Source organism: Zalophus californianus, chromosome 5 (genome assembly GCF_009762305.2).
Source record: "Zalophus californianus isolate mZalCal1 chromosome 5, mZalCal1.pri.v2, whole genome shotgun sequence".
NCBI classification, from domain to species: Eukaryota; Metazoa; Chordata; class Mammalia; order Carnivora; family Otariidae; genus Zalophus; species Zalophus californianus.
In genome coordinates this window covers 150,403,750-150,429,554 of record NC_045599.1, presented here as the reverse complement: position 1 = coordinate 150,429,554, position 25,805 = coordinate 150,403,750, and the positions used below count along the sequence as shown (strand labels likewise).

The 25,805-nt window shown below is 44.8% G+C and overlaps 1 protein-coding gene across 1 annotated transcript in view; it reads left to right on the top strand.

Moving 5' to 3' along the window:
* The window catches only part of ADAMTS16 (ADAM metallopeptidase with thrombospondin type 1 motif 16), a 141,994-nt gene that overhangs the window by 45,421 nt on the left and 70,768 nt on the right, over positions 1-25,805 (top strand). The window contains exons 9-11 of the mRNA XM_027606029.2: positions 7,192-7,329; positions 16,078-16,231; positions 24,924-25,019. Coding sequence (XP_027461830.1) covers positions 7,192-7,329; positions 16,078-16,231; positions 24,924-25,019 — 388 coding nt within the window. The remainder of the gene's footprint in view (positions 1-7,191; positions 7,330-16,077; positions 16,232-24,923; positions 25,020-25,805) is intronic.

The window sequence follows — 25,805 nt, the reverse complement described above, 5'->3', positions numbered from 1 at the left end:
ATCCCTTAGGTACTTCTTATGTTTCTTTTGTTTTGTTTTGTTTTTTTAAGCAGGCTCCATGCCTAGCATGGAGCCCAACATGGGGCTTGAACTCACAACACTGAGATCAAGACCTGAACTGAAATCAAGAGTCAGACGCTTAACCGACTGAGCCACCCAGGCGCCCCTTCTTAAGTTTTTATTTTAGTGCCAAGCCGTGCACAGTCTAAAGCCATGGCGATTCCCACATTTACAATCTCTCCCCTCTGCTCTTCCTTCACGTCCCGGCTCATGCGTGCATGTACGACTGCACACAGTTGTCTCAGCCTCCGCTCCTCTGTCCTGTTCTGAACTTGGGTCCTGCACGCTGATCTCATTCCATGGTTAGTCCCTATCGGGGATGATAGTGACAAGGCCTCCTCTTGTCTAATAGTTACTCTGGAGTTTTGTGTTCTTATATCACTTCTATAATCTGTAGAGATGTCTTTTGATTGGAATGCCAAGCAGAGTTTGGAGAATGCAGGTTAGACTAGGGGTTGGGGCTGATAGGAGCTGGTCTGCTGCCCACATTTCCAGATGTCCAGCATAATGGGCAGTGTCAGGGTGCGTGGTAAGCCTGGGCTTGGTGCATCCGGACGTCAGCGCTGACTGGAGCACTCAGCAACCGGTGGCTTGTCACTGGTGGCATCTTTCTACATGAAAATGTTACATTTGTTCCTGTAGAATGAACACTTTCTATCAATTACTTATAGACGCTATCATTCTTAAATAAGGTTTCTTGGGCTAATCATTCTATAAGCTGCCTTGGGTCCCGTCTTTGCCTTACTGCGGCCCACCTGCTGACTTCCTGGACTTGGCCCCATCAGCATGAGCTCCAGGAGTGGGAGCGCGGGTGTCTTCCTGCTACATAGCAGCTCTGTTTGAAGTTTCTCCCGGAAAATGCATAACTGGGAATTACCATTTTCCTATTTTTTACATTCACCCTGATTTTACTTGCAAATCACAAAACCTGCAAAAGGCAGTGTTTGTGATTCAGTTTTTGCAGAACTGACCTCTCCATCCCCTTGTAGAAACGGACTGAGGCAATGCCTGTCCTCTCATCCTGGTGTGTGTGTGTGTGTGCGTGCGTGCGTCCGTGTGCCTGAGTGTGCGTCGCGTGCGTGCACCTGCCTGTAGCGCGGTCCCGTGAGGCCCTGCAGACTGGCTGTATGAACTGATGACCTGAAAATGAAGCTTATACCCTGCTTCTGATCCCTTCATTATAGGTAATGATTGACTTTTTCAGTGCCTAGAAAATTGCTCCTACAATTTATGAAGCTTCCAGTTAAATCATAATTGTATTTCTAATAGGCTGCTACCGTTAAAACTTCAAAAACTCTCATTATGTTAACGACATGAGGCTCTGGCTGTCCCCTGAACCATACCTGAATTTAATTAAACAGTCCAGGTAAGAAATGTTTAAGTCACCGAGCGCTGAGCAGCTCAGCATTAAGTGAAGGGATGTGGTTCGGCACTGGCCGTGCCCACAGCTGCAGGTGGCGGGTCTACCCAAAGTCAAACTGGATACCTCAGAGAAGGGTCTTCAGTGTCAGCAAGGATCAGTGTCTCCTTTTATGTTTTCTTAGGAGTCAATTAATACTCCCTTTCATCGCCAGGACTGGGTCTAGATGGAAAAGGTATTTTTCCAAACATGGTAACAGGGCTTTTATTTCAAGTGGGGACTGTGGAGGGGAAGAAGGAAATGGGCTGTAGGTTGGGATGAAAGGGGGTCCTGCTCCTCATAGGCTTCAACTCCGGAAAATAATCAGCTCCTTCCTGAGCGCTTGATGTTAAGAGGGCATCATGCAACAGGCAGGACCTGGGAGCTCTGAACCTACCACATCACCAGTGAAGTCGCTTCCGATCCTATTGCGGAACCAGAAAGTGCACGCGGGAGGTATGCAAATGAGTCACGTGCGCCCCAGGCACGATGAGCGACCACGGTGCTAATAGTAATAACGGCAGTAGTAATAGGTATCGCCTGCTGTTCGCGGAACACTTTGTGAGATCTGCAGAGCGAGCTCACGTGCAGCTCAGGCTGCGGAGACCGCAGGGGGCACGCCTCTCCCCGCCCCACCAGGCTGGTGGGCACACGATGCTGAGGGTTCAGCGAATGTGAATGAATAGAACGGACGGGGTGAGTCAGGGATGAGCAGATGGACGAACGAAGAGTATTTTGGTGAGTCGTTTGCTGTGGCAACTCCATGAAATGGGAAAAGCATATGCAAGGTTCAGTGATTTAACGCCATGGATTTTTGTTGAATTGAATTGAAAATGAGCACACTTACTCAGTTCGCTGGTTTAATAAGTATTACTTCTTGGAGGAGAGTTGTCACTTGGTACATGGATGAAACATCATGACATAAACAGCAGGCCTGGCAATGAACTCCAAGCGGGGTCAGATTTTGAGTTCTGCGCCTTAAGAATTTAAAAGTGATCATACATCCATTCGGACTTTATAAAACATCCTGCTTTAGAGGTTCGTACTTTTCTCCAGGCCTTTCAACCAGAGCTTTTCTAACCTTTAACTCAGAGAAGGATCTCTGTAAATGTCAGCCAATTTCTTCTACTGAGTCCAATTATTTTCATGTCCGGACATCTTGTGGTTTCTATGGAGGACTCTGACCATTTCTATGTAGAAATCGCTGAGACCCAGGGTTTGGATTTGTGTTGGAAAAGGGAGGGAGACAGGACCAGGAGTGAGGATGTGCATTCTCCTTTAGGATGTGGGATTCAGTCAGGCTTGTTCCTAAGCCAGTGGTGTAGGGTGAGTTTCCTGGTCGTATTCTATCACTTGGCATAGGATCTGCTAGAGGCCGATTTCAGGAAATGGTACAGACATGTTGAATGTTGAACTATAGGTTTTGGAGAATATGTTCCCTGAATGGCATGATTCCATTTGAAAAATTCCCATGTACTAAGGAATTCATGCCATTTGAGGAGTAGGACCTTAGGCTTGGGATTCTGGATCCATGCAGTTCTCCCGAGGAATGGCAGCAACCCGTGTGCGCTCTGCCTTTTCTTCTCTTACCTAAGCTTCCCTCTGCAAAACCAAGAGAGTCCAAGATCCTCGGCATGATTGTGCAGGTGCAATTTCAGGTGTACTACTTGAGCTGAGCATTCCTAACATACAACCCTTGCTTAAATGCTTAACTTGCGTTATCGTTTCAGACCATCAAGACAATATCCAAACATATTGGCTGTGCTTAGAAGTATTCATGACCCATCATTCTGCCGCTTGTCTTCTCCCACACGTATTGACCCGTTCACTGGGCATGATTTCCATTCTGCCAGCAAAGCATTGTGTGGGGTTCTTTGAAGATTAGTGACTCACCCCCTCCAAGAGTCTTCACAGAGAGACAAAGTAGATACGGTGTGCGCAGATCAGGCTGTGCGGGTGTAGGCATTGCAAGAGACTTAGTCAGGGAGGACCAGGGAAGTCTCGAAACAGAAGTGGCTTGCTAATACATTTAGCTCTAGCAGGCTTGGCTGGGGAGATGCCCTTTCGAGCATTTGAGGGTGAGGCTGTGCACTATTAGCAGCTGAGCCCCGCAGCTGACTTGGGGGCACAAGTGTTGCTGTGGCCTTGTGCAATATCAACTAAAGACCCTCTGGCCGGTGACTGTCAGACTGCCCTCTAGGGAGCCCTAGCAGGTCGGAGGATCATCTCTTACCAATTGTATTTATTGTTCCTCCTAAGAGTTTTTGTTTCTGTATCCAAAAACATTTGAAACCTATTGACCTTTGGCTGAACACACACACACACACACACACACACACACACACACACATCAAACGTATAAAAGTAAATTCTAGGTGTTGAGTAATTGGAGCAACACCACATTTGAATAAGGAAATGGATAAAAGTTCTGAATTTTCCTTTGTGATGTGCATAGTGCCAGGTCTTCTGTGCATTTGTAGAGCAAAGTTTTATTACCCCATTATATAGGTAAGGAAACTGAGGCCTGGCGACTTCAGTAATTTACCTCAAATCCAGCTGCTTGTGAAGGACAGAGGCAAGACCCCGATGGATGCCATCTTCAGCCTCTGCTCTTCTGGCTGTTTGACCTGCCCCGGCCCCCGAGACCCATGTGATGCTGTGTCCACACCAGCTTTCTCCCTCTTGACGGGGGTGTGTTGTGCTCCTTGAAAAGTCCACATCGGAGCTCCAACACCTAGGCCCACCTGTGGCACCATCATGGCACCAAGGGTGTGATTTAGCCATCCGGATGACATTGGCCCGTGGTTACTTCAAAGGGTTTCTTGTTTCCTTAACTACCGCCGTCTGAACAGTCTGAAATACTCAATACCACCTCTAACGAGACATGGCGTTCATCCTTCTGGGTAAATCGTTAGTAATGACAGAATACATGCTGATGCAGTTGAATCACTGAAAACATACTGTAGAGACGTTAAAAGCATTGCACACTGATTATAATTCCCAAGTCCAGTTTAATCTGAAATTATGTTTACATTTGGGTATTTGAGTGGGTGTTATGGCTGGAAGGTTGGTCTTTGTTTATTCAACAAACATCAGTGGAGAACCTGTTATGGGCTAGTGAGCATACTGGCCTGGGGCTGGGCATGGACAAGAAGGGTCTCTGTCCTTCAGAAACTTAAAAGCTAGTGGGTAGGAAAGAAAACAGTATATTTACTGTTTCAACCTATGGGGTGATGAAAATTTTGAATAAAATACTGTGGCTCACGGAAGCAAAGAACACGTCTGGTATGGTGTAACTTGGGTAGTATTTACATTTCTTGGTTGCCAAAGACCAACCTTATCTTCAAAATGTGTTCTTTTCATCCTTCCCTGACTTTATTGTTACTATCAAGTGTGGTCACTGCGGGGTACTTTGACGCGAACGTGCTGACATCCATCACGGTACAATATATGGGCACTGAACTACTTGGAAAGACAACTTCGCAATGTAGTCATGCTGAGATTTGGGTGGGCATCAGGATTACCTTATTGTGTTAGAATACACCCAAGTACCAAAGCCTAACTCCTAAGCTACTAAATTAAAAAAAAAAAAAAAACTACAAGGATGGACTTTGGGGAGCCACACCGAGCTGTGCATTTCTCAGATATTCTGACGCACAGCAGAGTTTGAGAATCAGTTCTAGAAAGAATCATGGAAAATATCTTAGATGAAAAAGTTTAAGACCCCCATGTCCCCAGATCTGGGTTGTTGTGGCTTTCGTGTCCTTAGAAATGTGGGCAGAGTGGTAGCACATTTACCTGGGGCACTTACTGGACCACAGTGCACGTGTCATCTACACAGGTCAAGGGCCCGCCAGGGGAGTGTACTTTGGTTGTTCATTTTCCTAACTTTCTCCCCAAGGCAGATACCTATATGTGATTACAGTCCGAATCCTTTTCATAGCCATGACACATTTCCTCTGCTATATGGTTACCCTGGCCTTGATTGATTGCTTTAATAGAACTTCAGAGGATGGGTGGAGGCTGAAATGACTCCCATCTGCATCACCCTTGGTACTGAGCAGGAATTTTGCAGAAATTCAACAATGTTTGCATGCCAGATTTCCTTGGATACGCCCTTCAATGGTGCTCGTGTTACGCTCTTACCCGGGTCCCGCCTGGGCTCTGATGTCAGAGCATCAGGTTGCAGTCCTGAGTCCGAGACGGTGGACATGGCTTTCTCCAGTCCTCAGTCTTGCTCTCACGATATTCTACCTGCCTTATAGGCTTTTGGGGAGGCTTAAGTTAGAAAATACAGATAAGGTGTTTAATATCCTGTTTGAACACTAGTGAGCGCTTATAAGTGTGAGTTATTTTTACTGATACTATTAAATCTCTATAAGCAAGCCAGTGAAGTGGGGAAAATGTGTTTTCAGCCTCAGCCGCAAATACAGATTCCCTAGCCCATGGTTGGAGCCCCCTTCCCCAGTGTTGGGAGTCTTCTGTCCCTGCTGCCCTGCCTCCTCTCATCATGGGATGCTTGGTGGCATTCTTGGAATGTCCCCAGACCCAGTAACCATCTTGCCCGTCTTTGCTTTGCCTCCTTGCCTTCCCCTTTGCTCTGTACCCCACTCATGTGGAACCCCATTATCTAAGAATCAATCCAGTGATTTGGCAGCTACCAGACTACCATGGCCAACAATGGCTCCACCCTCAAAGAATATGTTTGCTTTCATGGGAAGTCTTCAGGGTCATCTAGGACTCCCAAATCGCCCAGGCGTTCTTCCCAAGCCATTAGTTGTGCTCTTTCTAGGGTAGATGAAAATGGCAGTGTGAAACACTCCTACAGCCAAAGCTCTAGGCAGTTAAGAAGAAGCTGGCTTGGTAAAGAGACGTAGCAACTCGGTTCATGGCATTCTTATAGGTGTAGGGCTAGAGTTTTCTCAGGTGACAGTGAAAGGGTGCCAATTGGCACATCTGTAAAGGACCCTATTAAGTACCCCAAGAGCCCATGAGGCTTGAGATGGTCCCTTCCACTCAGCTAGGGCTGGTGCCCCAGAGTAGTCTGGTTTTGAGCCTGAAGGAACAGGTGTACCTTCAAACAATTCCTGCAGATAAAGGCAGCAAGATTGCCCACTGGGCTTCATGGAGCTACTTCCTCCAGAGGGACGTAGGGAATGCGGTCAAGCACTGTCCAGCTGTGACAGTCCCCAGCAGTGCAGACCTGGCAGGAGCTGGGGCAGCCCTTGGTGGGAGTGGGGAACAAAGGGTCAGCCCCACAGGGAGCTCTAACAGGTGGTCAGTTCTCCAATTGCGGGAGGCATCAGACGCACCTGGGGAGACTACGTTTGTGTTTCTGACAAACACGTGCAAATTCTGAAAATCCCTGGTGACCAGAAGAGTGTAGAGAGATGAGAGCAGGAGGGAACACTGTCAGCTTTATCAAGGTCAAGAGACCTGCCCTCCACACCCCACCTGAAATGATTTTTATAATTAAAACATGGGCCCTTAGCAGATATCCAGACGCATGCTTCATTTTGTATTGGTGTGCCCTTTCAGACAACTGACCAAAGGGTAGTTCTTCAGGAAAGGTCTGTGACTGCATGGCTATGCTCTAAGAATTGGCTGTTCAGACATTTCCTTTCTGCGTGATGGCCAGGCAGGCGTGTAGGAGTTGAACGTGCATTTGATGGAGTCTGTTAGGTCATTGACCCTTTTCGTGGTTTTGAAAGAACCATTTCTCTCTCTCACAGCTTCGGCATGGTCCATGATGGAGAAGGGAACGTGTGCAAAAAGTCTGAGGGCAACATCATGTCCCCCACATTGGCAGGACGCAATGGGGTCTTCTCCTGGTCACCCTGCAGCCGCCAGTACCTGCACAAATTTTTAAGGTATGAGCTCCCGGAGCTGGGTGTGTGTCTCTTAGTGCCTTTGGTGCCCCCTGTCTGGGCAGCCTGATTCTGTCCAAGCAGCCCCAGCTTGGCTGTGACTTCCCAAGATGGTTCGCCTTCGAAGGTGTCTTGAGATGCTCCCTCGGCCAAGAAGTTTGTCAGACACTTCCTTAGAGCTCCAAGTCCTGCAGGCTGAATCCAACATCATTTGACCTTTAGACTCAAATGAAACCCAAGATACTTAGCAAATCAAAGTATTTGTCACTAACATTTAGTTGTTTTAAATTCTCACTTCTGTGACTAAACATTTTTTATTCATGAGTAGGAAGACCTACCGTGCACACAGTGGGGAAGCAATGTAACTTTTGGGGGTCTCTTCTCTTCTCTTTTTTCTCTTTTCTTTTCTTTTCCACAAAGTACATTTCTTATTAGAACGGGAAACCTTAGCCTGGCTCTAAAATCTTGCAATTTTAAATAATTATTTTTGTAAATGTTTATTAAAGCACTAATTCATTTAGGATATAGGACATCGGAGAGATAGGGTTTGTTTGACCTGCTGAGAAAGACAGTCAGTAGATTTTCTACTCTTTAGAGAAAGGAGGGACTTTAGGAAGTGGCCTTAGATCTGCTAGTAAGGCAGACTGTCCCCCAAGTCTCAAGGACGTTGAGTTTGGAGTTTAGCTTCAGCTGCAGACCCTAACCTTATTTCTGACGTGTGTTAACGCTGTTGCGCGGGTCAGCGAACCCGCTGCGTGTGGTCACACACAGCCCGGGGCCTTCCATCCTGTGGTCACTTCCTCTTGTAGGAGCTGGCTGTGCACCACAGCCCATGGTTCCCAGGGGAGGAGAGGGCTATGGAGGGTGTGCAGGACAGGGCTGTGTTCCTGGCAGCGAGCATGCAGCTGAGGGCCCGCCCTTTAAGGGCTGGGTCACGAGTGTGGGGGCTGGGACTGCAGGTGTGTGCCCACCTGAGCTCCCTGCATTCCTTCTCTTCCCTTCTGAGCGGGCTCTCCCGGGCCCCAGGGGTGGTACCTGCAGCACACCGCGCTCTGAGGTTCTTGTGCCTCCTGGAGGACACACCCCTTTCTACCCTTGTTCTTTCGGGAACATTCCTGTTTCCCTGGCCCTGGGAAGGAGAACTGCTTTCGCTCAGCAGGGAGGACATGCGTATCCGTGACACAGAAACGTATCTTGCCAGGCACCTAGCAGGCTTGTGCTCACTCTCTGACAAACACACCAACACTCAATAATCCACTGATTCTTGTCAAGGAGATACAAAGCATGTGCTTCCATCTTTCCAAAATGTGTCAGGGCTGGCGGCAAAGGACCTTCCTGGCGAGTTCTCCATTAAATGCGCGCACACTTCTGAGATTCGTCAAGGAAGGTGTGAGAGTTAGTACTCTTATGTCAGTGATATATTCTTGGACAAAGCTAACAAACCAAACCACCTTACTTTAAGAATTTGGAGCAGATTATGACAAGAAAACATACAAAAAAATAATTAGGGGCGCCTGGGTGGCTCATTTGGTGAAGCATGCAACTTTTGATTTCGGCTCAGCTCAGGAACTCAGGGTCCTGAGATTGAGCCCCACCCATCCCCCTGCCCCCGCTGGGCTCTGCGCTGGGCATGGAACCTGCTTGCCCTTCTCTCTCTCCCCCTGCCCTGCCCCCTGCAAAGGCGCACGCTCTCCCTCTCTAAAACAAAACAAAACAAAACAAAACAAATTAGAATTGACAGATGAAGACGAAAAGCAAATGAAAATAAAAAATGGAGGGCGCCTGGGTGGCTCAGTTGGTTAAGCGACTGCCTTCGGCTCAGGTCATGAACCTGGAGTTCCGGGATCGAGTCCCGCGTCAGGCTCCCTGCTCGGCAGGGAGTCTGCTTCTCCCTCTGACCCTCTTCCCTCTCGTGCTCTCTATCTCTCATTCTCTCTCTTTCAAATAAATAAATAAAATCTTTAAAAAAAAAGAAAATAAAAAATGGAGAACAAGGAATAAACACACAAATATATCAGTCTTAAAATAGAGGCTTTGGCTCTGATATTGAAGCTTGAAATTGGGCAAAGGTCTTTCTAGGAACCGAAGCAAGAAAGGAGATCAAATCCATTCATATGAACAGAAAATAGGGCAAATACCGATATTTCAAGGAAAGTGAGGCTTTTGCCAGCACAGAATTCTTGGAAACAAATGAAACTGTGTCTATGTATATCTAAACTGAACTGTAGATACATCCAAGTGCATGCGTTGATAGATGTGTTTCTATATATTTTATTCATATCCTTTCTATTTACAGAATGCCCTGCTGTACATCTGCTGCATAAAATATATGTTCGTATCTGTAACAAATTATGTCATACAGTGAGTGCTTATAAGTATTGGTAGACACACGAAGTGAAAACATTGCTAGGAAGTACCTCAGTGGATATCTGTGTGTGCGCTAACCCATGGCACCTTGATGACTCCCCCCTTCTACCTTCCTCTGGACCCCATGCTGGAGTGAGTCCATCCCGGGCCAGTCTGAGACACCAGGAGCACATGCTTGTCCCTGTCCTGTTTCTGCCACATGATGCCAGCAACTGAACAGGGAATCTGGAGGGAGGTGTAGCGGCAGGCTGCGTGACCCATGCTGGCCCCACCAGACCTGGGGCAAGGAAAACAGATTGGCAGTATGCACGGACCACCAGCTTAGCAGCCAGATATCCGCCTTCCAAGTCTCCGCAACTGGTGCACGTGCCTATAGTCAGAACCCAGAACTCGTTATTCGAGGCCAGGAGTCGAGTACAAGAGTCCCCAGCTCGTGTTGTACCCCGTAAGACACCTTTCAGGCTTCTGCTAGCCTCACTGGCTCGCCCCACGGAGCTGCTTATCTTGGGGTCTAGCTGCACACACAGATATCCACTGAGGTACTTCCTAGCAATGTTTTCACTTCGTGTGTCTACCAATACTTATAAGCACTCACTGTATGGGGTCTATCTTGCTTCATTTTTTTTCTCTCTTTCTCTCCTTTTCTCTTTCTTTCTTATTTTGTCAGTAAAGCCTTTTCCTCCCTTTTTTCTGTTGCACAAAATACAGAAGCTTCTCTCTAGCACACAACAGGGCGGGGTCACGTGCATGTTTCTGGTGGTTATGCTCCCTGTTTGCTCACTGTCTGAGGCTCCTCCCCGTGCCCTCGTGGAGCCCTGAGCCCCTGGCTGGGTTCCCTTATCGCTGCCCGTCTCTTCGGTCCTCCTCTGAGCTTGTAGCAAGGCTTCTGAGCCACTCACCTTCGGCCTGGGTTCTTTCCTCATGTTCTTACCATAAGACTTCGCATCAGTCAAGGTATTTTACCACCTAAAGGAATGATGGCTGCCTTCCATAGTTCATGCCAGCCAAGAAGAGTGAAAATTTTGTGGATAGTATCTGTCACCTGGCAATACAAATCTATATTCTAGTAACATACACTTGATCATTTTCCTTTTATTTCTAATACCGAAAAAGGCAGTGTTAACATTATTCTACTGGTGACATGACATATTGGGGTCCTTTCAACGTTTGCTCTTCCCTGTGCGGGCTCCTTGTGGAGTCAAGTTGGGGATTATTAGCATTGTTTGTAGCTGTTTCTTGCAGCTGTTCAGTTTTGTTTGGTGTGTGTGTGTGTGTATGTTTGCGTGTGCACGTGCTTGAAGAATTCTGCTTTCTGTAATAAAAAAGAGCACAAACTGAAGTTTACATCGAAGTTTTCTATATCCTTTCTATAATTTTCTAGATTATTTTTCAAAAAAAACTGTTTTAAAGATTTTATTTATTTATTTCATTGAGAGAGAGAATGCATGTGCGCGAGCGAGAGCACACAAGCAGGGGGAGCAGCAGAGGGAGGGGCAGAAGCAGACTCCCCGCCGAGCAGGGAGCCCAATGCGGAGCTCGATCCCAGGACCCTGAGATCATGACCTGAGCTGAAGGCAGACGCTTAACCAGCTGAGCCATCCAGGTGCCCCTCAAAATTTTTATAGCTTTTTCATCTTCATGGTTTTGATGAAGATAAACATGTTTAATTTTTTTGAAATGTACCCAGACACCATGGAGAGCAGGGGCTCAACGGGGGGTGTACGGTGAGAATCAGCATCATGCAAGAGTCCAGATTGCTGCTCAGCTGCCAAGAACTGTAGGAGAACTCGTGGAAGGAAATAGTTATATGCTTAGAGAGCACTTGTTTTGATGACATTAGATATGGGCTGTGATCTTCGAATCAGACCGTGGCCCTAGGAGGGGTTGCCAAGAGTGTGGTTCAGAGACATGTTTGCTCTGGGATCCCGGGACGGTTCAATGTCTGCTCAAGTTCGCTCATTTGTTTTTGTGTCAGTCAGTAAAGCCCTTGTGTGGCCATTCAGTCATAAACTTTTATTTTCAAGAACTTTGCTAGTTTTGCTGGGCCACATGGTTATGAACAGAAACACAAGATTATGCATGCTCACAAATTTGTTCTCTTGAAAGATTAAATTTTCCAAGAGAGCCTCCTGTTGTCAAAGTCACTCAAGCTTTTGTTCCCATGGGATGACCAGTGATGAATGGGCCATGTCTATACTGTGTTGGCAGAGAAGTCTCATCAGTTTAATCAATCGGAGACATATCTTCTTTGACGTGTTTGCCGACTTCCTGATTTCCAAGCAATCACAATCCTGTTACGTTCTCCACCAATTAGGCGGCTATTTTGATACGATCCCAACAATGAGTGAGGATAAGTGGCTAACTTTTAAAGATGAAACCGCTTTCCTTTATTTGCAGTCTCGCATTTGGTACATGGAAAAAATATATTTAAAAAAAGGCACTCAGTCGGTCTGAAGTTGTCAGCACAATGTTTCCCTATAGTTGGTAGTCAAGAAGGACAGATACGTGTTCGGAGTAAATTCATCAACCTACTCAGTGACGTCATGCATCATTTCTGAGGAACAGACACAGACCTCATCCCACTTACTCATGTCTGTCCGGGAGGCCTAGGACTAAGGAAATTTTAACTCATTATTTTAATTTAATGACAACAGGGACTCGTCTTCAATTTACTTTTTAAAAATTTGAATCATGGTATTCACAGACCAGTGAATGTGCCTTCCCTCTGACCCCATGAATCTATGTCAGTCCATATGGGAAAAGGGACCATCGCTGGGAGCCAGGAGCTTGAGGGGTGCGTGGGACCGCTGCCACACACCGTACCTCTTCCGTCAATGAGAAGATCTGACTTGACCTGAGAGTCCGTTAAGAATATTTGGGGCTATAATGGAAAGAACAAATTTCAGTTCATTCATACACACGTACACACAGTGAATATTATTCAGCCACGAGAAAGAAGGAAATCCTGCTATTTTTGGCGGTGTGGATGGACCTTGAGGGCATTGTGCTATGTGAGATAAGTCAGAGAAAGACGAACTGTATGATCCCACGTACATGTGGAATCTAAAAATTCAAGCTCATGGCAACAAAGAGTTATACTGGGGTGGGAGTGCTGGTGAAGGGGGTCCCACATACAAACTTGCAGTTCTAAGATGAGGAGGTCATGGGGGCTTCCATGTATAGCACGGTAACTGTGAACAGTCCTGTATTCTGTGCTTGATCATTGCTAAGAGAGTAGATCTTACAAGTTCTCTTGGAGCGCCTGGGAGCCTCAGTCAGTTAGGCGTCCGACTCTTGATCTCAGCTCAGGTCTTGATGTCAGGGCTGTGAGTTTGAGCCTCACGTTGGACTCCACACCCAGTGTGGAGCCTAAACTTAAAAAAAAAAAAAAAAAAAAAATTCTCACTACACAACATTCACAAATCTGAGGATGTGAGATAATGAATATGTTAACTAACCTTTATAAAAAGCTACAGAGCACAGTGAACAGCCCAGAACCCCGCACTCACTCTCATCATCATCTCCTTCCTCCCCAGAGATGACCATGCTCCTGACACAGGCCACCATAGGCTAGTTTTGCCTGTTTCTGAACTTGCTATGAACAGAATCATGAGCGACATACTACTCTGTATCTGGGATCTTTAGCTAAATATCACGATTATGAGATTCAACCTCGTAGCTGCATAAAAATATAGCATCATTTATTTATTTTTAATTGCATGAATATGCTACAACTTACGAATCCATTCTGTTGGTGATTGGCATTTGAGATTCCAATTTGGGGCTATTTAAGAAATGATACTCTGCATATTCTTTTGGTTCACATATATGTTTCTGATTATTCGTAGGACTGGAACTCTAGGGTCATGAATACGGAGTCTGCAGTGTCAGGAGACACCCCGGCAGCTTCCTGAGTGGTTATGCAAAGTCACATGCCCACAGTTATGAGCACTCACAAGGCGCTGAACCCTTGCCAACACTTGGTCTTGTCGGTCTTTTCCATTTTAGCCATTTCGCTGGGAGTCTAGTGACATACCAAAGTGGCCATTAAAGAGAACGAGTGTGTTTTTACATGTTTAATGGTCATTTGAATAATCTTGAGTGAAGTGCCTGTTCAGATCTCTCATGAATTTTTAAAAATTAGGCTTTATTTTTTCTTGTCTCTCGATGGGAGTACCTTATATATTCTGAATACTTTGTTCATTATGTAATATACATATTATGTGAGTATCTTCTGTCACTCTATGACTTGGTAGGTATCTCCACCGTTAATGGTGTCTTTTGGTTAACAGAGTTTTCCTTTTTGTAACAGAGTCTAAATTAATCCATATTTTTCCTTTGGGGTTAGTACTTTTTGTGGGCTGCTAGAATAAAAAAATTTCTACTTACCCCAGAGTCACAAATATATTCTTCCACACGATCTCCTACAAGCTTTATTGTTTTGCTTATCACAGGTAGGGCACCTGACTTTCATCTGGGGCGTGCCACAGGGTCAAAACACAATTTGTCCACGTGGATACTATGGTGGATTGTTTGTGCAGTGGCTTTTCCTTTCAACGTCCATGCCATGGGGTTTTCTCACACCTGCCCCATTGGCTTTGTGCTTGGCCATGACACCTGCTCTGGCCAAGGGGGAAAGAGCAGACGTGCTCCAGCCGGAGCCTAACCGGGAGCACAAGGGTGAGATCCACATGGGGAGTTGCTTCCCTTCCAAGGTGAAGCTAATTGGAGCCGACCTGCACATCCCAACAGTGATATGTGTGTTCCTGCACCTCCTTGCAGGCTCCCAGCTTCTTCCAGGCTCCCAGTCGGTGCACTGCATTTCTCATGGCCAGGTGGGAACCTTGTCCTCGCGCCCTGTGCTTATACATTTACACAAACTATAAAAATTCCTGAACCTGTGAAACTGTTTTAATTGTCAGTCTCTTGCTGGGGCCAGTCAGTTTGGCTGACTTTTCCTGGTTTCCTGTCCAGAGGATGGGGATCATATTGCCACCCTGACGTAGCCTCAGGGACCTAATGGGGAACACCGATGTATAAATCACTTGAGATCCATCAGGGAGAGGTTCTATGGAATTCCAAAATTGCCAAGTCACTCCTGTCTTTAACTGCTAATTATGCTTTTAATCGTTTTTCTTTACTTAGAAATATCCCTTTGTGGTATGATCCTAGTGACCGTGATAGACAGACAGGTCATTTGTTGAATGCTCACAGTGAGCCGGCCACTGCTCTGAACACTGTCCTATCATTTGGTTTAGTCTATACTTCTCAGTGTGCTCCAAAAGGGCTTCTGATCTCCTCTTACGTAGGACTGATGTCTCCTCCACGGTAGCTGGGACCACCCTCGTGTTTCATGGGTCAGTGTGAATCGGAGGCATGCCGGAGTGGACTCGAAGGCAGTGGAATTTGAGACTGGGGTGGAGACTGAGGCCAGAAAGGTCCCAGTCGAGGTGGGCAGCCACACAAAGACAAAGTAGGGATCCATGGGCAGGTCTGCCATTGTTCAATATATTGCTAACATAGAAGGGACTCTTTTTGGCTTATTGAAATTTGCAAGCAAGATTTAGTTGCTACATGCAAACGCTCTTTGCCCTCCCTCCGAAGGTGAAAATTATAACTATGCCTGTCCCTGCTAGGGAAGGGAATACCGTGTTTGTGGAGGAAGGAGTCATTAGTTGGTCTTTAGCCATCTGCTAGTGAACTTAAGCAGAGTTAATTTCCTTCTTGACTTTGGGATCTAGTCAGAAATTAGCCTGAGCATAGAGCATAGCTGGTAGGAATTGTTGCTGTGTTCCACGGGGAACCTCTGGAGGCTGGGAGCTTGTGTGTAGGTGGCCCCTGGCCCAGGGAAGGAAAGGAGGGAGGGGGAAAGAGGAGAGTGGAAGGGGGGAGGAAGGGAGGTAAGGGTGGGGTGGGGGGAAAGAAAGAAAGAAAATTCTCGTCTTGGAGATAAGCGGATTGTGCTATAGGCTTCCACAATGCCCATTTCCATCTTTTGATCACTCATGGCCAGAAGTGTACGTGAAAGTGTCTGCAGTTGGCACTTCTCACACTGAACGTCTGCTTGTGCTCTTCCATCTCACTTTTCCCCGTGATAAGCTTGAGGAATCTAATGAAGAACAAATTGTCTTCCTGGAAAAGCTGAAATGCAGTAGGAGCAGTTTCAGGATATGTGGCCCCTGTATTTAAATAGAATGGAGATAAATGTCATATGGGCCCGCAGGAGAAGAATGCCCAACCCCCCACCCCCGCCCCCCACCGCCACCCCCGCCTCGCTGCACAGGGAATGTTGTCAGATTGCAGGAGAAGAGCCCGGCCTCAGGAAGGTGCATCTCCGGTAAGTGTTGTGGAATCACTAGCAGCCCCACGTCCTGTGCATTTCAGCACCGCCCAAGCGCTGTGCCTTGTGGATCAGCCGAAGCCTGTGAAGGAGTACAAGTACCCCGAGAAGTTGCCGGGAGAGTTATATGACGCCAACACTCAGTGCAAGTGGCAGTTTGGAGAGAAAGCCAAGCTCTGCATGCTGGATTTTAAAAAGGCAAGTGATTATTGGCAAATGCTCAGTGCAATATGATTCATAAAACCGTTTTATTCAGTGTAACGGACATTGATGTATTCTGCATTTATTGGGTACCTACCAAATGTCAGATCCTGTGAGTTAGAGCTGGTCTTAGATAACAGGAAACATATGTTCTCCTGGCAAAGAAGAAGCTGGTCGATCCTGGTGTGGGTATCGCTTTTCATCGGAGAACCGACTTGGCCTGTTAGGTCAGCTCTTGTTTCTGATTTATCACGTGGGAACTCAGCAATAACCTCTGGTTGGTGTGAGTTGGCAAATTAATGCTCTGCATTTTTTTCCAATGCTGTTAAGAAAATAGTACCTCCCTGCTTTACCTTCCTCAGCTATAAGCAGAATTTACCATGGAGCAACAACCTGTCTAGAGCTTCTGATTATTAAATTTCCCAAGGACAGCCTTTCTAGAGAAGTTTCTCGTAGAAGGTGTGATGTGCGCCGCTGAGCTCGGGGACATGACTGGCGTGGCTTCCTGACATAAATTCTGCGTGTGACACAGAGACATGCGCCCGTGTTGGACGGGCAGGTCGGGATCTAGGAACTTGCTGTACTGAACCACAAGGAAAGCTACCCATAAATTAAATGAAAGTACCTATTCCTGAGATTTCTTTTATTCTAGTTTATAATGAAATCAAGAGGAAAATAGACAAAAACATGATCCTCTAGAAACCCCCAACATTTCATAATGTACTGGGAATATTCCCAATTTAAATCTAACGTGATAATCTCTTTTCTTCTAAACTCGAGGAGATTTCCCCCTAAGGTCAGTTACAACCGTGTTCCAGGAAGGGATCCTTATCTCCTGAGCTGGGTAATGTCAACTTGGGACAAGAGCAATAAATCAGTTACCATCAGCTTGGATCCCTAATGTTGCCTTTTCCATATGAAATCCCTAGGAAGTTTTTGAGCGTTACTCTTATGTCTGTTAAGGACAGGGAGCATAAGACTCATTTTTTTTTTTTCCCAAAGATGGGATTTTCTACAGCATACCTCTGGTTTACACACTATTTTGCTCTGTGACCATGGACTGTATCATCCATGGTACTCTGGCGCCATTTGGAAAATGCAGGAAGTAAGAAGCTAAATCTTTTCTTACTATCATCTTTTATTACTGAGGGAATATTTATATGCAGTGAAATGGATTCGTTTTAGGTGTACAGTTGGAATTTTAACAACTGTGTTTACCCGCGTTACCAGCATGCTGATCAAAACATGGCTTACTTCCATAAAGCCAAAAAGTTCCTTTATGCCCTCTTCCATTCAGCCCCTTCCCCACCCAGATAAGCAAACTTTGTTCTGATTTCTATCACCATAGATACAGTTTGCTTATTCTGGAACTTTGTAAATGCCAAGTAAAGTATTTGCAACAACAGGGATGGAACTAGAGAGGTTAATGCTAAGTGAGGTAAGTCAGTCAGAGAAAGACAAATACCGTCTGATTTCACTCGTAGGTCGAATTTAAGAAACAAAACAAATAAAGGAAAAGAGAGACAAAGCAAGAAACAGACTCTTAACTATAGAGAACAAACAGGGTTACCACAGGGGACGTGGGTGGGGGACCAGGGAAACGGGATGGGGACTAAGGGCACACTTACCGTGATGAGCACTGAGTCACATGTAGACTCGTTGAGCGCTATGTTGTACGTCTGAAACCAACAGAGCACTGTATGTTAAGTATACTGCAATTAAAACTTAATAAAAAGCAAATATGATGTTAGTTGATGGTTTTACATAGTCACCCTTTATCAAACTGATAAGTTCCATTCTGGTCCTAGGTTGTTGAGAGATTTTATCACAAAAGTGTGTTGACTTTTGTGAAATGCTTTTTCTGCTTCTGGGGATGCAGTTATATTGTTTTTCTTCTCTATGATGTGAATGTGGAGAATTGTGTTGATAGGTTTTAAATTTAGTTTCCCATTGGTCACACTTCTTTTTTATTTCTCTACTTCCTTTTGCTTTAAGCTCCTTTCTAACAATCCTGTTTTTTTGCCTCAATTTACATTTTAACTATCCTTCCTTATACTGATTTTTAGTGGTTGTTCTGGAGATTATAGCTACATCTCTAATTTACAGTCAATTTATTTTTTTTTAAAGATTTTATTTATTTATTTGACAGAGAGAGACAGCGAGAGAGGGAACACAAGCAGGGGGCGTGGGAGAGGGAGAAGCAGGCTTCCCACGGAGCAGGGAGCCCGATGCGGGGCTCGATCCCAGGAGCCCGGGATCATGACCTGAGCCGAAGGCAGTCGCCCAACCAACTGAACCACCCAGGCGCCCCAATCGATTTAGAGTTAACCTTGTACCACTCTATGCAAAATGCAAGATCCTTACAACAAGTAAGCCCACGTGACTCCCACGCTGCACCGTCCTCATCATGTATTTTACCTCTGTGTATGTTATAAGCAACATGACACAATGTTAAAATGTTTGTTTTAGCACAGGGAGTTGCTTTTAAATAAAAGTGTCACCTTTTATATTCACCCACAAATGCACCATGTAGTACTTATACTTTCTTATGGATCAACTCCAAATTGTATCATTTGCTCTGGTCTGAAGATCTTTCTTTAACATTCTCTATAGCCTGCATCTGCTGGGCATAAGGTAGGTCAGGTTTTCCTTATCTGAAAATGTCATTAAATTCACCCTCTGTTTTGAAGAGTCATTTTTCTGAATATAGAGCTCTAAACAGTTTTTTCTTTATTTTTTTCCTATACACATTTTAAAGTTATAATTCCATTTTCCCCTGGACTCGGTTGTTTCTGATAAAAAGCCGATCATCATCTTTATCTCCTGGCATACCTAATCATTTATTTAGACAATTCGGCAAACTCTACATTTAGGTTATTTTAAGTTTTGTTTCCAGAAATACGATCTGATTCTTTATACTTTCTATTCTCTACTGAAATTTCCCATCTTTTTTCACTCATTCTGTCCACTTTTCCCTTTATAGCCTTGAGTATATTTGTAACATATTATAATAGAGTATCACTTTATGTTATATACATTCGTACTCTATTATTATAATAGGGGGATCCCTTCATCCTTTGAGGCTTTGTTTGGTTCTTCCTTAGGGCTCCTCTCTTTCAGTTTTTCCTTAGCCAGAGGCACAGCCTGGGCTCTGGGCTGGGGGCGTGGACTTTGGGCTCTCCACTGAGGTCTCTCCCTCACGTGCGGGCCCAAACTCCGGTGTCTCCCAGCATGGTGTGGCCTCTGTCGTCCAGCTGGTGAGTGTGCAGCCCAGAGCTGCTGCCCTGATCTAGGCCACATGAGGTGTCATCTAGTGCATCACCATTCACCCCACAGATAAGGAAGGGCCCGCAGGAAATCCTCAGGCAGGCGTCTGGGGCCCCTTACTTAGTGTGACTACTTTTTACTTTCTGGTCCCACAGAGTCCCACAGGTTCTAGCTACTTCTGCAGACCCCAACTCTGATCTCTGCATTCCCCATGCAGGGAGACTGTCGTTGTCTGCCTGGGACTCACCTGGCTGCACCATGTCAGGCAGATTGATAGAGCAGAGGTGACACTCACGTTACGAATTCCCTTCTCTCCAGGGACACATACTGTGCTGCCAGTTGCAAAGCCTGAAACAAGTGGCCCATATATTTTGTCCAGTTTCATATAGTTTTTGTATGCAGAAAAGTAAGCCTGGTACCAGTTACTTCATCATGGACAGTCGAGGAAATACCTTTTCAGTTAAAAAAAAAAAATAACATCCTTTACAATCAATCATGTCAGCTCATTCCCTGTGATGCGAAATTGTTCTTCGACATAAATAAACTTGATGGATTTTCTAAGTTAAATATCATTTGTGTGGCCAGAATCTTTAGGGTCTTGAATTTCAAATTTAGATACAGTGGGCAGTTAGGTTATTTTCCATGTGAATTAGAGCATCTCAGAACATTTTCAGTTATAAAATTTAATTTTTTCAATGAACTCCTTCTGAAGTTTATGAAAATGGGTCTGTTTTTTTAGATTGAAGTATAAAGATCCAAAAGTTTACGGATGGGAGAATTTAAATTAATAACAAGTAGGGCACCCTGTGATTCAGTCAGTTAAGCATCTGCCTTCGGCTCAGGTCACGATCTCAAGGTCCTGGGATCGAGTCCCGCATCAGGCTCCCTGCTCAGCGGGGAGTCTGCTTCTCCCTCTGTCCCTCCGCACAGCTCATGCTCTCTATCTCTCTCTCTCCCAAATAAATAAAATCTTTGAAAAACAAATAAGTAAATAACAAGTAAATTACCTGATGCCTAAACCAGCAATTAGCACCTAAGGATTCCTCAGTGAACATTTGCTGAGCAGGTGATAGATGGGTGAATGCTATTTTAGAAAGGGACTCTTGGTTTGAAAAGTTAATAGATAATGCAAATTCATATGCATCTGTCTCTTGGACAAATAGATGTGTATTTGGTGTATTGTGTGTTTACATACTTGTGGTTAAATTCACGCAGCTATATGGCCACAGCTTCATCCGTCCTCTGATGCCTTGTAGAGTGATCATTGGAACTAGTGATAAAGTATCCCATACCTGAAAGACAAATAATTGCAATAAATTAGAGATCCCATTATAACATCTTTTGTGATGGCATTTTCAGTTGGTATTTTTGGTGAGTCTAATACCGACAGTTTGAGAAAATGGATCCGGGGACAGTGCACTCACAGTTGGGAAATCCCCCAATAAATTCCCAACACAGTCATTAGAAAATGTTGGTTTTATTTGGGGTGTTAGGTTGTGATGCTTCACTCAGCCAAGTCAGCATGGCTGAAATTGGTCTTCGTGAGCATAGCTCTTAAATTATAAGATAGACTCACAAGTGAGCACCTTCATTAAAGATTGGATTCCTTCGCTGCAAAGATGAAAAAAAGCACGGGCTCTCCGTGTGGACTTAGCTTTTTTCTCCAAAGTATTAGTTTTTACAAACATTGCGTCTTCATCTAGTGCCTGTTCTGCTTCGTCAGCATCATGCGGGACTTGGCAGCCTGACCCTGCAGTCTGAGATGCGGGGCTGCCAGAATTACTTTGAAATTTGATCACCTTAGTGTCCTGGGCACTGTTGTGAAATTGGGAGCTTCCCCCCCACACCCGGCATGTCTTACATTCCAGCTCCTTGGCCCTAGACGTATGATTTAATAGGGTCTTTGTTCCAAGAGGACCCTGAAATTTAATTAAGAATGTAATGACATACAACAATAATGCTTAATTTAATACAATCATTGCACATTATTGTCTAGAATTCGTAGTTCAAAGTATGATAAGAAAGGATAAAACTGGTTTTTGGTTGTTTGGTCATTTCATGGTCATTTTATTATCCAGTTCTTTGAGAAACTAGATTTTTTATTTGTTTTCCAGGGTAGAGAGAGTGTCATGTTTTTGTGAAATGTCAGTTATATCTGTAGGGTACCAAGGTCTCAAGTACTTTTCGATATGTTGAATAACAGTAGCATGGATTATATGATATTTCCAGGCTCTTCTAACTCCTGTCATTGGTTTCTGTCTGGAGAACTGCACTGAGGATTGAGCAGATTCCAGGATGGGCCGAGATACACGGGGGGCATAGGGAAAACACAGACTGGGTGCGTGGGTCACGTGCTTTTGGGGCAAGCTATCACCTGCCCCTTGTACTTGAGAGTTTTGTCCTTAGTAAAGTTAAAAAAAATCACCTTTAATAGTATCTTCCATTCATATTTCTTTATTCTGCAAAATGTTCCAGAAAACGACAATGTAAGAATATTATGAAAATACTTTAGGGGCACCCGGGCTCAGAGCTCAGTGGGGAGTCTGCTTGGGTATCTTTCTCCCTCTCCCTCTTCCCCTCCTGCTCATGCTCTCTCTCTCTCTCTCTCTCTCTCTCTCTCTCTCAAATAAAGAAATAAATCTTTAAAAAAGAAAAAAAAGAAAATACTTTAAATATTAGGGTCTAGATCTATATTTTCATACATATAGTGGCCTGCCTGTGTCATCTTAGATGTTCTTATGATAACATTTCACTTACCATTATTAGTTTCCTTTTACACAAAAAATGTCCCCACTCATTCTGTTCAAGGTTTTCATGAGAACAAACTAATAGGTGTTCAGCTCACTCAGAAAACATGTATTGAAAGCCAGCTAGGTACCGAGCACTGTGCCAGAGATCTATGACAAACACAAAAAAATAATTTCGCATTTTAAAGCACCATTTATTTTGTATCGTCTTGGATACTCTTTGAAACTGCCCCATGAATTGGTACCACTGACTCCCTGAGGCCATAGCCATGAAGCCCGGTGGAGAGCTGCCTTTGGGCTGGAATCACCTCCATGCCCTTGGAGTGGGGAAGGAAGTGCGTGCTGGCCCCATGCCTCTCAGGTACCAGGCCTGAGTTGGGCACGTTACTTACAACCACTTCATTTAGCTCCCAGGACAAGTCAAATAAGCAGGTGTTGCTCTCCTCATGCATACAAGGAGGACACCGGGCTCTGCCCCCAGATCTGCCCTTCCAATCCACACCCGATAGGACTGCCTCCTCGGAAGCCCAGTCCCTCTACTGGACCACTGTGTCTGTCTCCCGGCTGGCCTGACCACAGGGCGGCCACCTCTTTCACACCCACCCATTCATCCATTCGTCCATCATGCCTTCATTTGTTGATGTGTGCACACACAGCCTCCTGAATTAGTAGGTCTCCGTAGGCCAGCCAGGCAGCTGCTCTCTGTGGGCCACCACCCAAAAGCAGGTAGGCCTACCCTGCACTGCTGTACAGATGCTGGTTCTGATCCGCCATAGTTCCACCCAGACATTGAGCCTGGGTCCAAGAGCTCCGATTTCAAGGAAGCTTTATTTATATCCTGGTATTCGATCAAGTTGTCACCCTGCAAACAAACGGAGCTTTCCAGTTGTCTCTTTGGAGAGTTACAGACACTCAGGCCCCTGCTTTTATGGATTCCTTGAGGTCTTCTTATGGCTCTGATCCCTACACGCTGTTCTGGCTGAGAACAGAGGCCCCAACTCAGCATGCCAATTAATGTCATGAGAGGCCAGGAGAGCATTAACCACCAGCGTGACACATTGCCCCAGTAACGCTTAGTGAACTTGGCGGACTCACAGGGAAATAAATTTAACATTACAGTGATTGTAACCATAGGAGGTTATTTTGATACTTGAAAATAAATGCAATTGATACCCAAATTAAAACATTGAAAGTTTACTTCTTACCATTCCAAGTTCCCAAAAGCTGATTTATTAGTGAGGGAGATACAGGCAGAAAATACGTGTATGCCCTCAGTTTCTAAATATGTAACAATTAAGCTGAGGGAGGAGATTTGAGAACGGTTTGATGAAAGTAAAATTAATATTGATTATTAGCAATAAAACCCTTCAAAAGACCACTCGCACAATGCAGAACAGCTCTGTGTGAGCTCATCTTTCAACACCATGAAATAGGGGGGAGAAGCATAAAGGGAGTGAAATGCCATCTTTGAAGCAAAACTATGTCGACTTTTGGCCATGTTGCATTTTCTTTATGATACAGATCACCCAGTAGATACAGCCAGTAAATATCTTTGGGAAATAATGCAGCGCCTGTTCAAATATTCAGAACACTTGTGCAGATAATTTAAGAAATGTTTTCCTCCTGTGCAGTCAAAGCTACCACAAGCATTCCTGAAGTTTCCATCATGTTCTGAGTCCTTCTACTTGCCCTTCCCTAAGACATTCCTTTGGGCTCATAAGGTTATGGAAGGAAAACTCATTCCTTGCACTTGGAGAGAATTTCATGGTGTGTAACTCTCAAGATCTTGTTCCCTTTTACTGCCCTGTCAGCTGTGTGCATCTTCCTTGCTCTGCACACACCCTTTTTCCTTCACATCTTCCTTCCTCTGCACAAACGCTTTGTTCTTTGTCGCTTGAATGCCATCCCCTCTCCCCCAGTAAACCCCTCAAGCTCAGGAGTTGGCTCAGATATCTCATGTTCCCATGAGTCCTCCTCTAAGTGCCCCTGCCTTGCCCTTCTGACAAACTCACCCTGCACTGTGCTCTTCCCCCTGAGAGCATCTCTTCCCACATGCACCATGTGGCAACTTATAGCAAATTTACCCCCCCCACACCTTAGATGATGCTCCAGAGGGTAGGTCTGGGTTGTATTCCTCATGGAACCTCCCTCCTAGCAAGGCAACTGGCATATTCTAGGTCTTCATCAAAGGTTGGGGATGGTGGGTGAGTGGGTGGTTGGATAGACAGACGGACAGATGGATGGATGGATGAAAGGATGGATGGACAAGCCAGAAAGTCTCATAATGAACTTTAATCTGGAAATGACCATTCACACTTGGAGAGCTTAGTGAATGGTTGGAACAAGAATGAATTATAAAATGTTAGGTTTTATCAGGGTTTTTTTATTTTAATTTCTGCAGTTTCCTGCGACCTCTGAATTAAGCATATTTTACTTTTCAATTTAGAAAATATAATTTTGTGAAATTTATCATAAATACATATGAATAAATAAAGTTTCAGGGATGGAATTAAGTTGGGCCAAGTCTAGAACATGAGTCTCTGGGTCTTCTGTCTATCTACTGCTAAGGAGTTATTTTTTAGTTTATATCATTTCTTTTCCCTAAATTTTTCAGTAATATTTTATTATAGATTTGTGGATCGTCTGCAATACTAATGACCTTTTCTCCCTGGTAGGATATCTGTAAAGCCCTGTGGTGCCACCGGATTGGAAGGAAATGTGAGACTAAGTTTATGCCTGCAGCAGAAGGCACTATTTGTGGGCATGACATGGTAAGGAGCTAATCTTAGGTCATGAGTCATGTTCAGATGTCAGAGCCTTTCTACCCATGCATCTCCCCTCCTCCTGTGTCGGTATTTTGTCAGCCATGTTCCTCATTTCTATGTGCAAATTTACCCCCAAGTCAGAAGATGGTGTTTAATTTATATCAGTACTGTGAATGGGGCTCCTTCCTCCTTTTGCTCCTTTCCCGATGATGTAATTGATGGGCTATCTACAATTAGTAGATGCAGATGCCAGGCGACAGGTGGTGACTACATCCATTTAATAAGGGGAAACATTAAACTCTTGGCCGTATTTCAACCACGTATAGAACCCGAGTTAGGTAGTATTGTTAATGCCACAGAGCATCAATTTAAAGACCCTGGGGCAGACCATTCTGACTTATCGTGTCTCCTGGGAAAAAGGAGAGGAGCTTTGGTAGGGAAAAGAAATACATTAAGAAAGAAAGAAACAGCACATTTACTACTCACTGGGAGAGAATAATTTTGTTGTTGAAATTCAAAAATAAATTACCTTAAAGACCAACAGTACTATTTTGATTCCTTTGACTCAACCTGTGATTGCATTATTCTTTTTAAAATACAAGACTATTGAAAAAGCTAGAGATAATATTGGACCCAAATGACCCCTGTACCCATTTCAGTGCCACTAGGTGTGTGACCTTTTTAGTGACAATAACGCACATGAAAGAGATACATGTCTAAAGAGCACTGATCTGTTATGTGTAGATTCCAAAACAAATATATCACAGCCTGAGTCTATTTAAACGTGAGCAC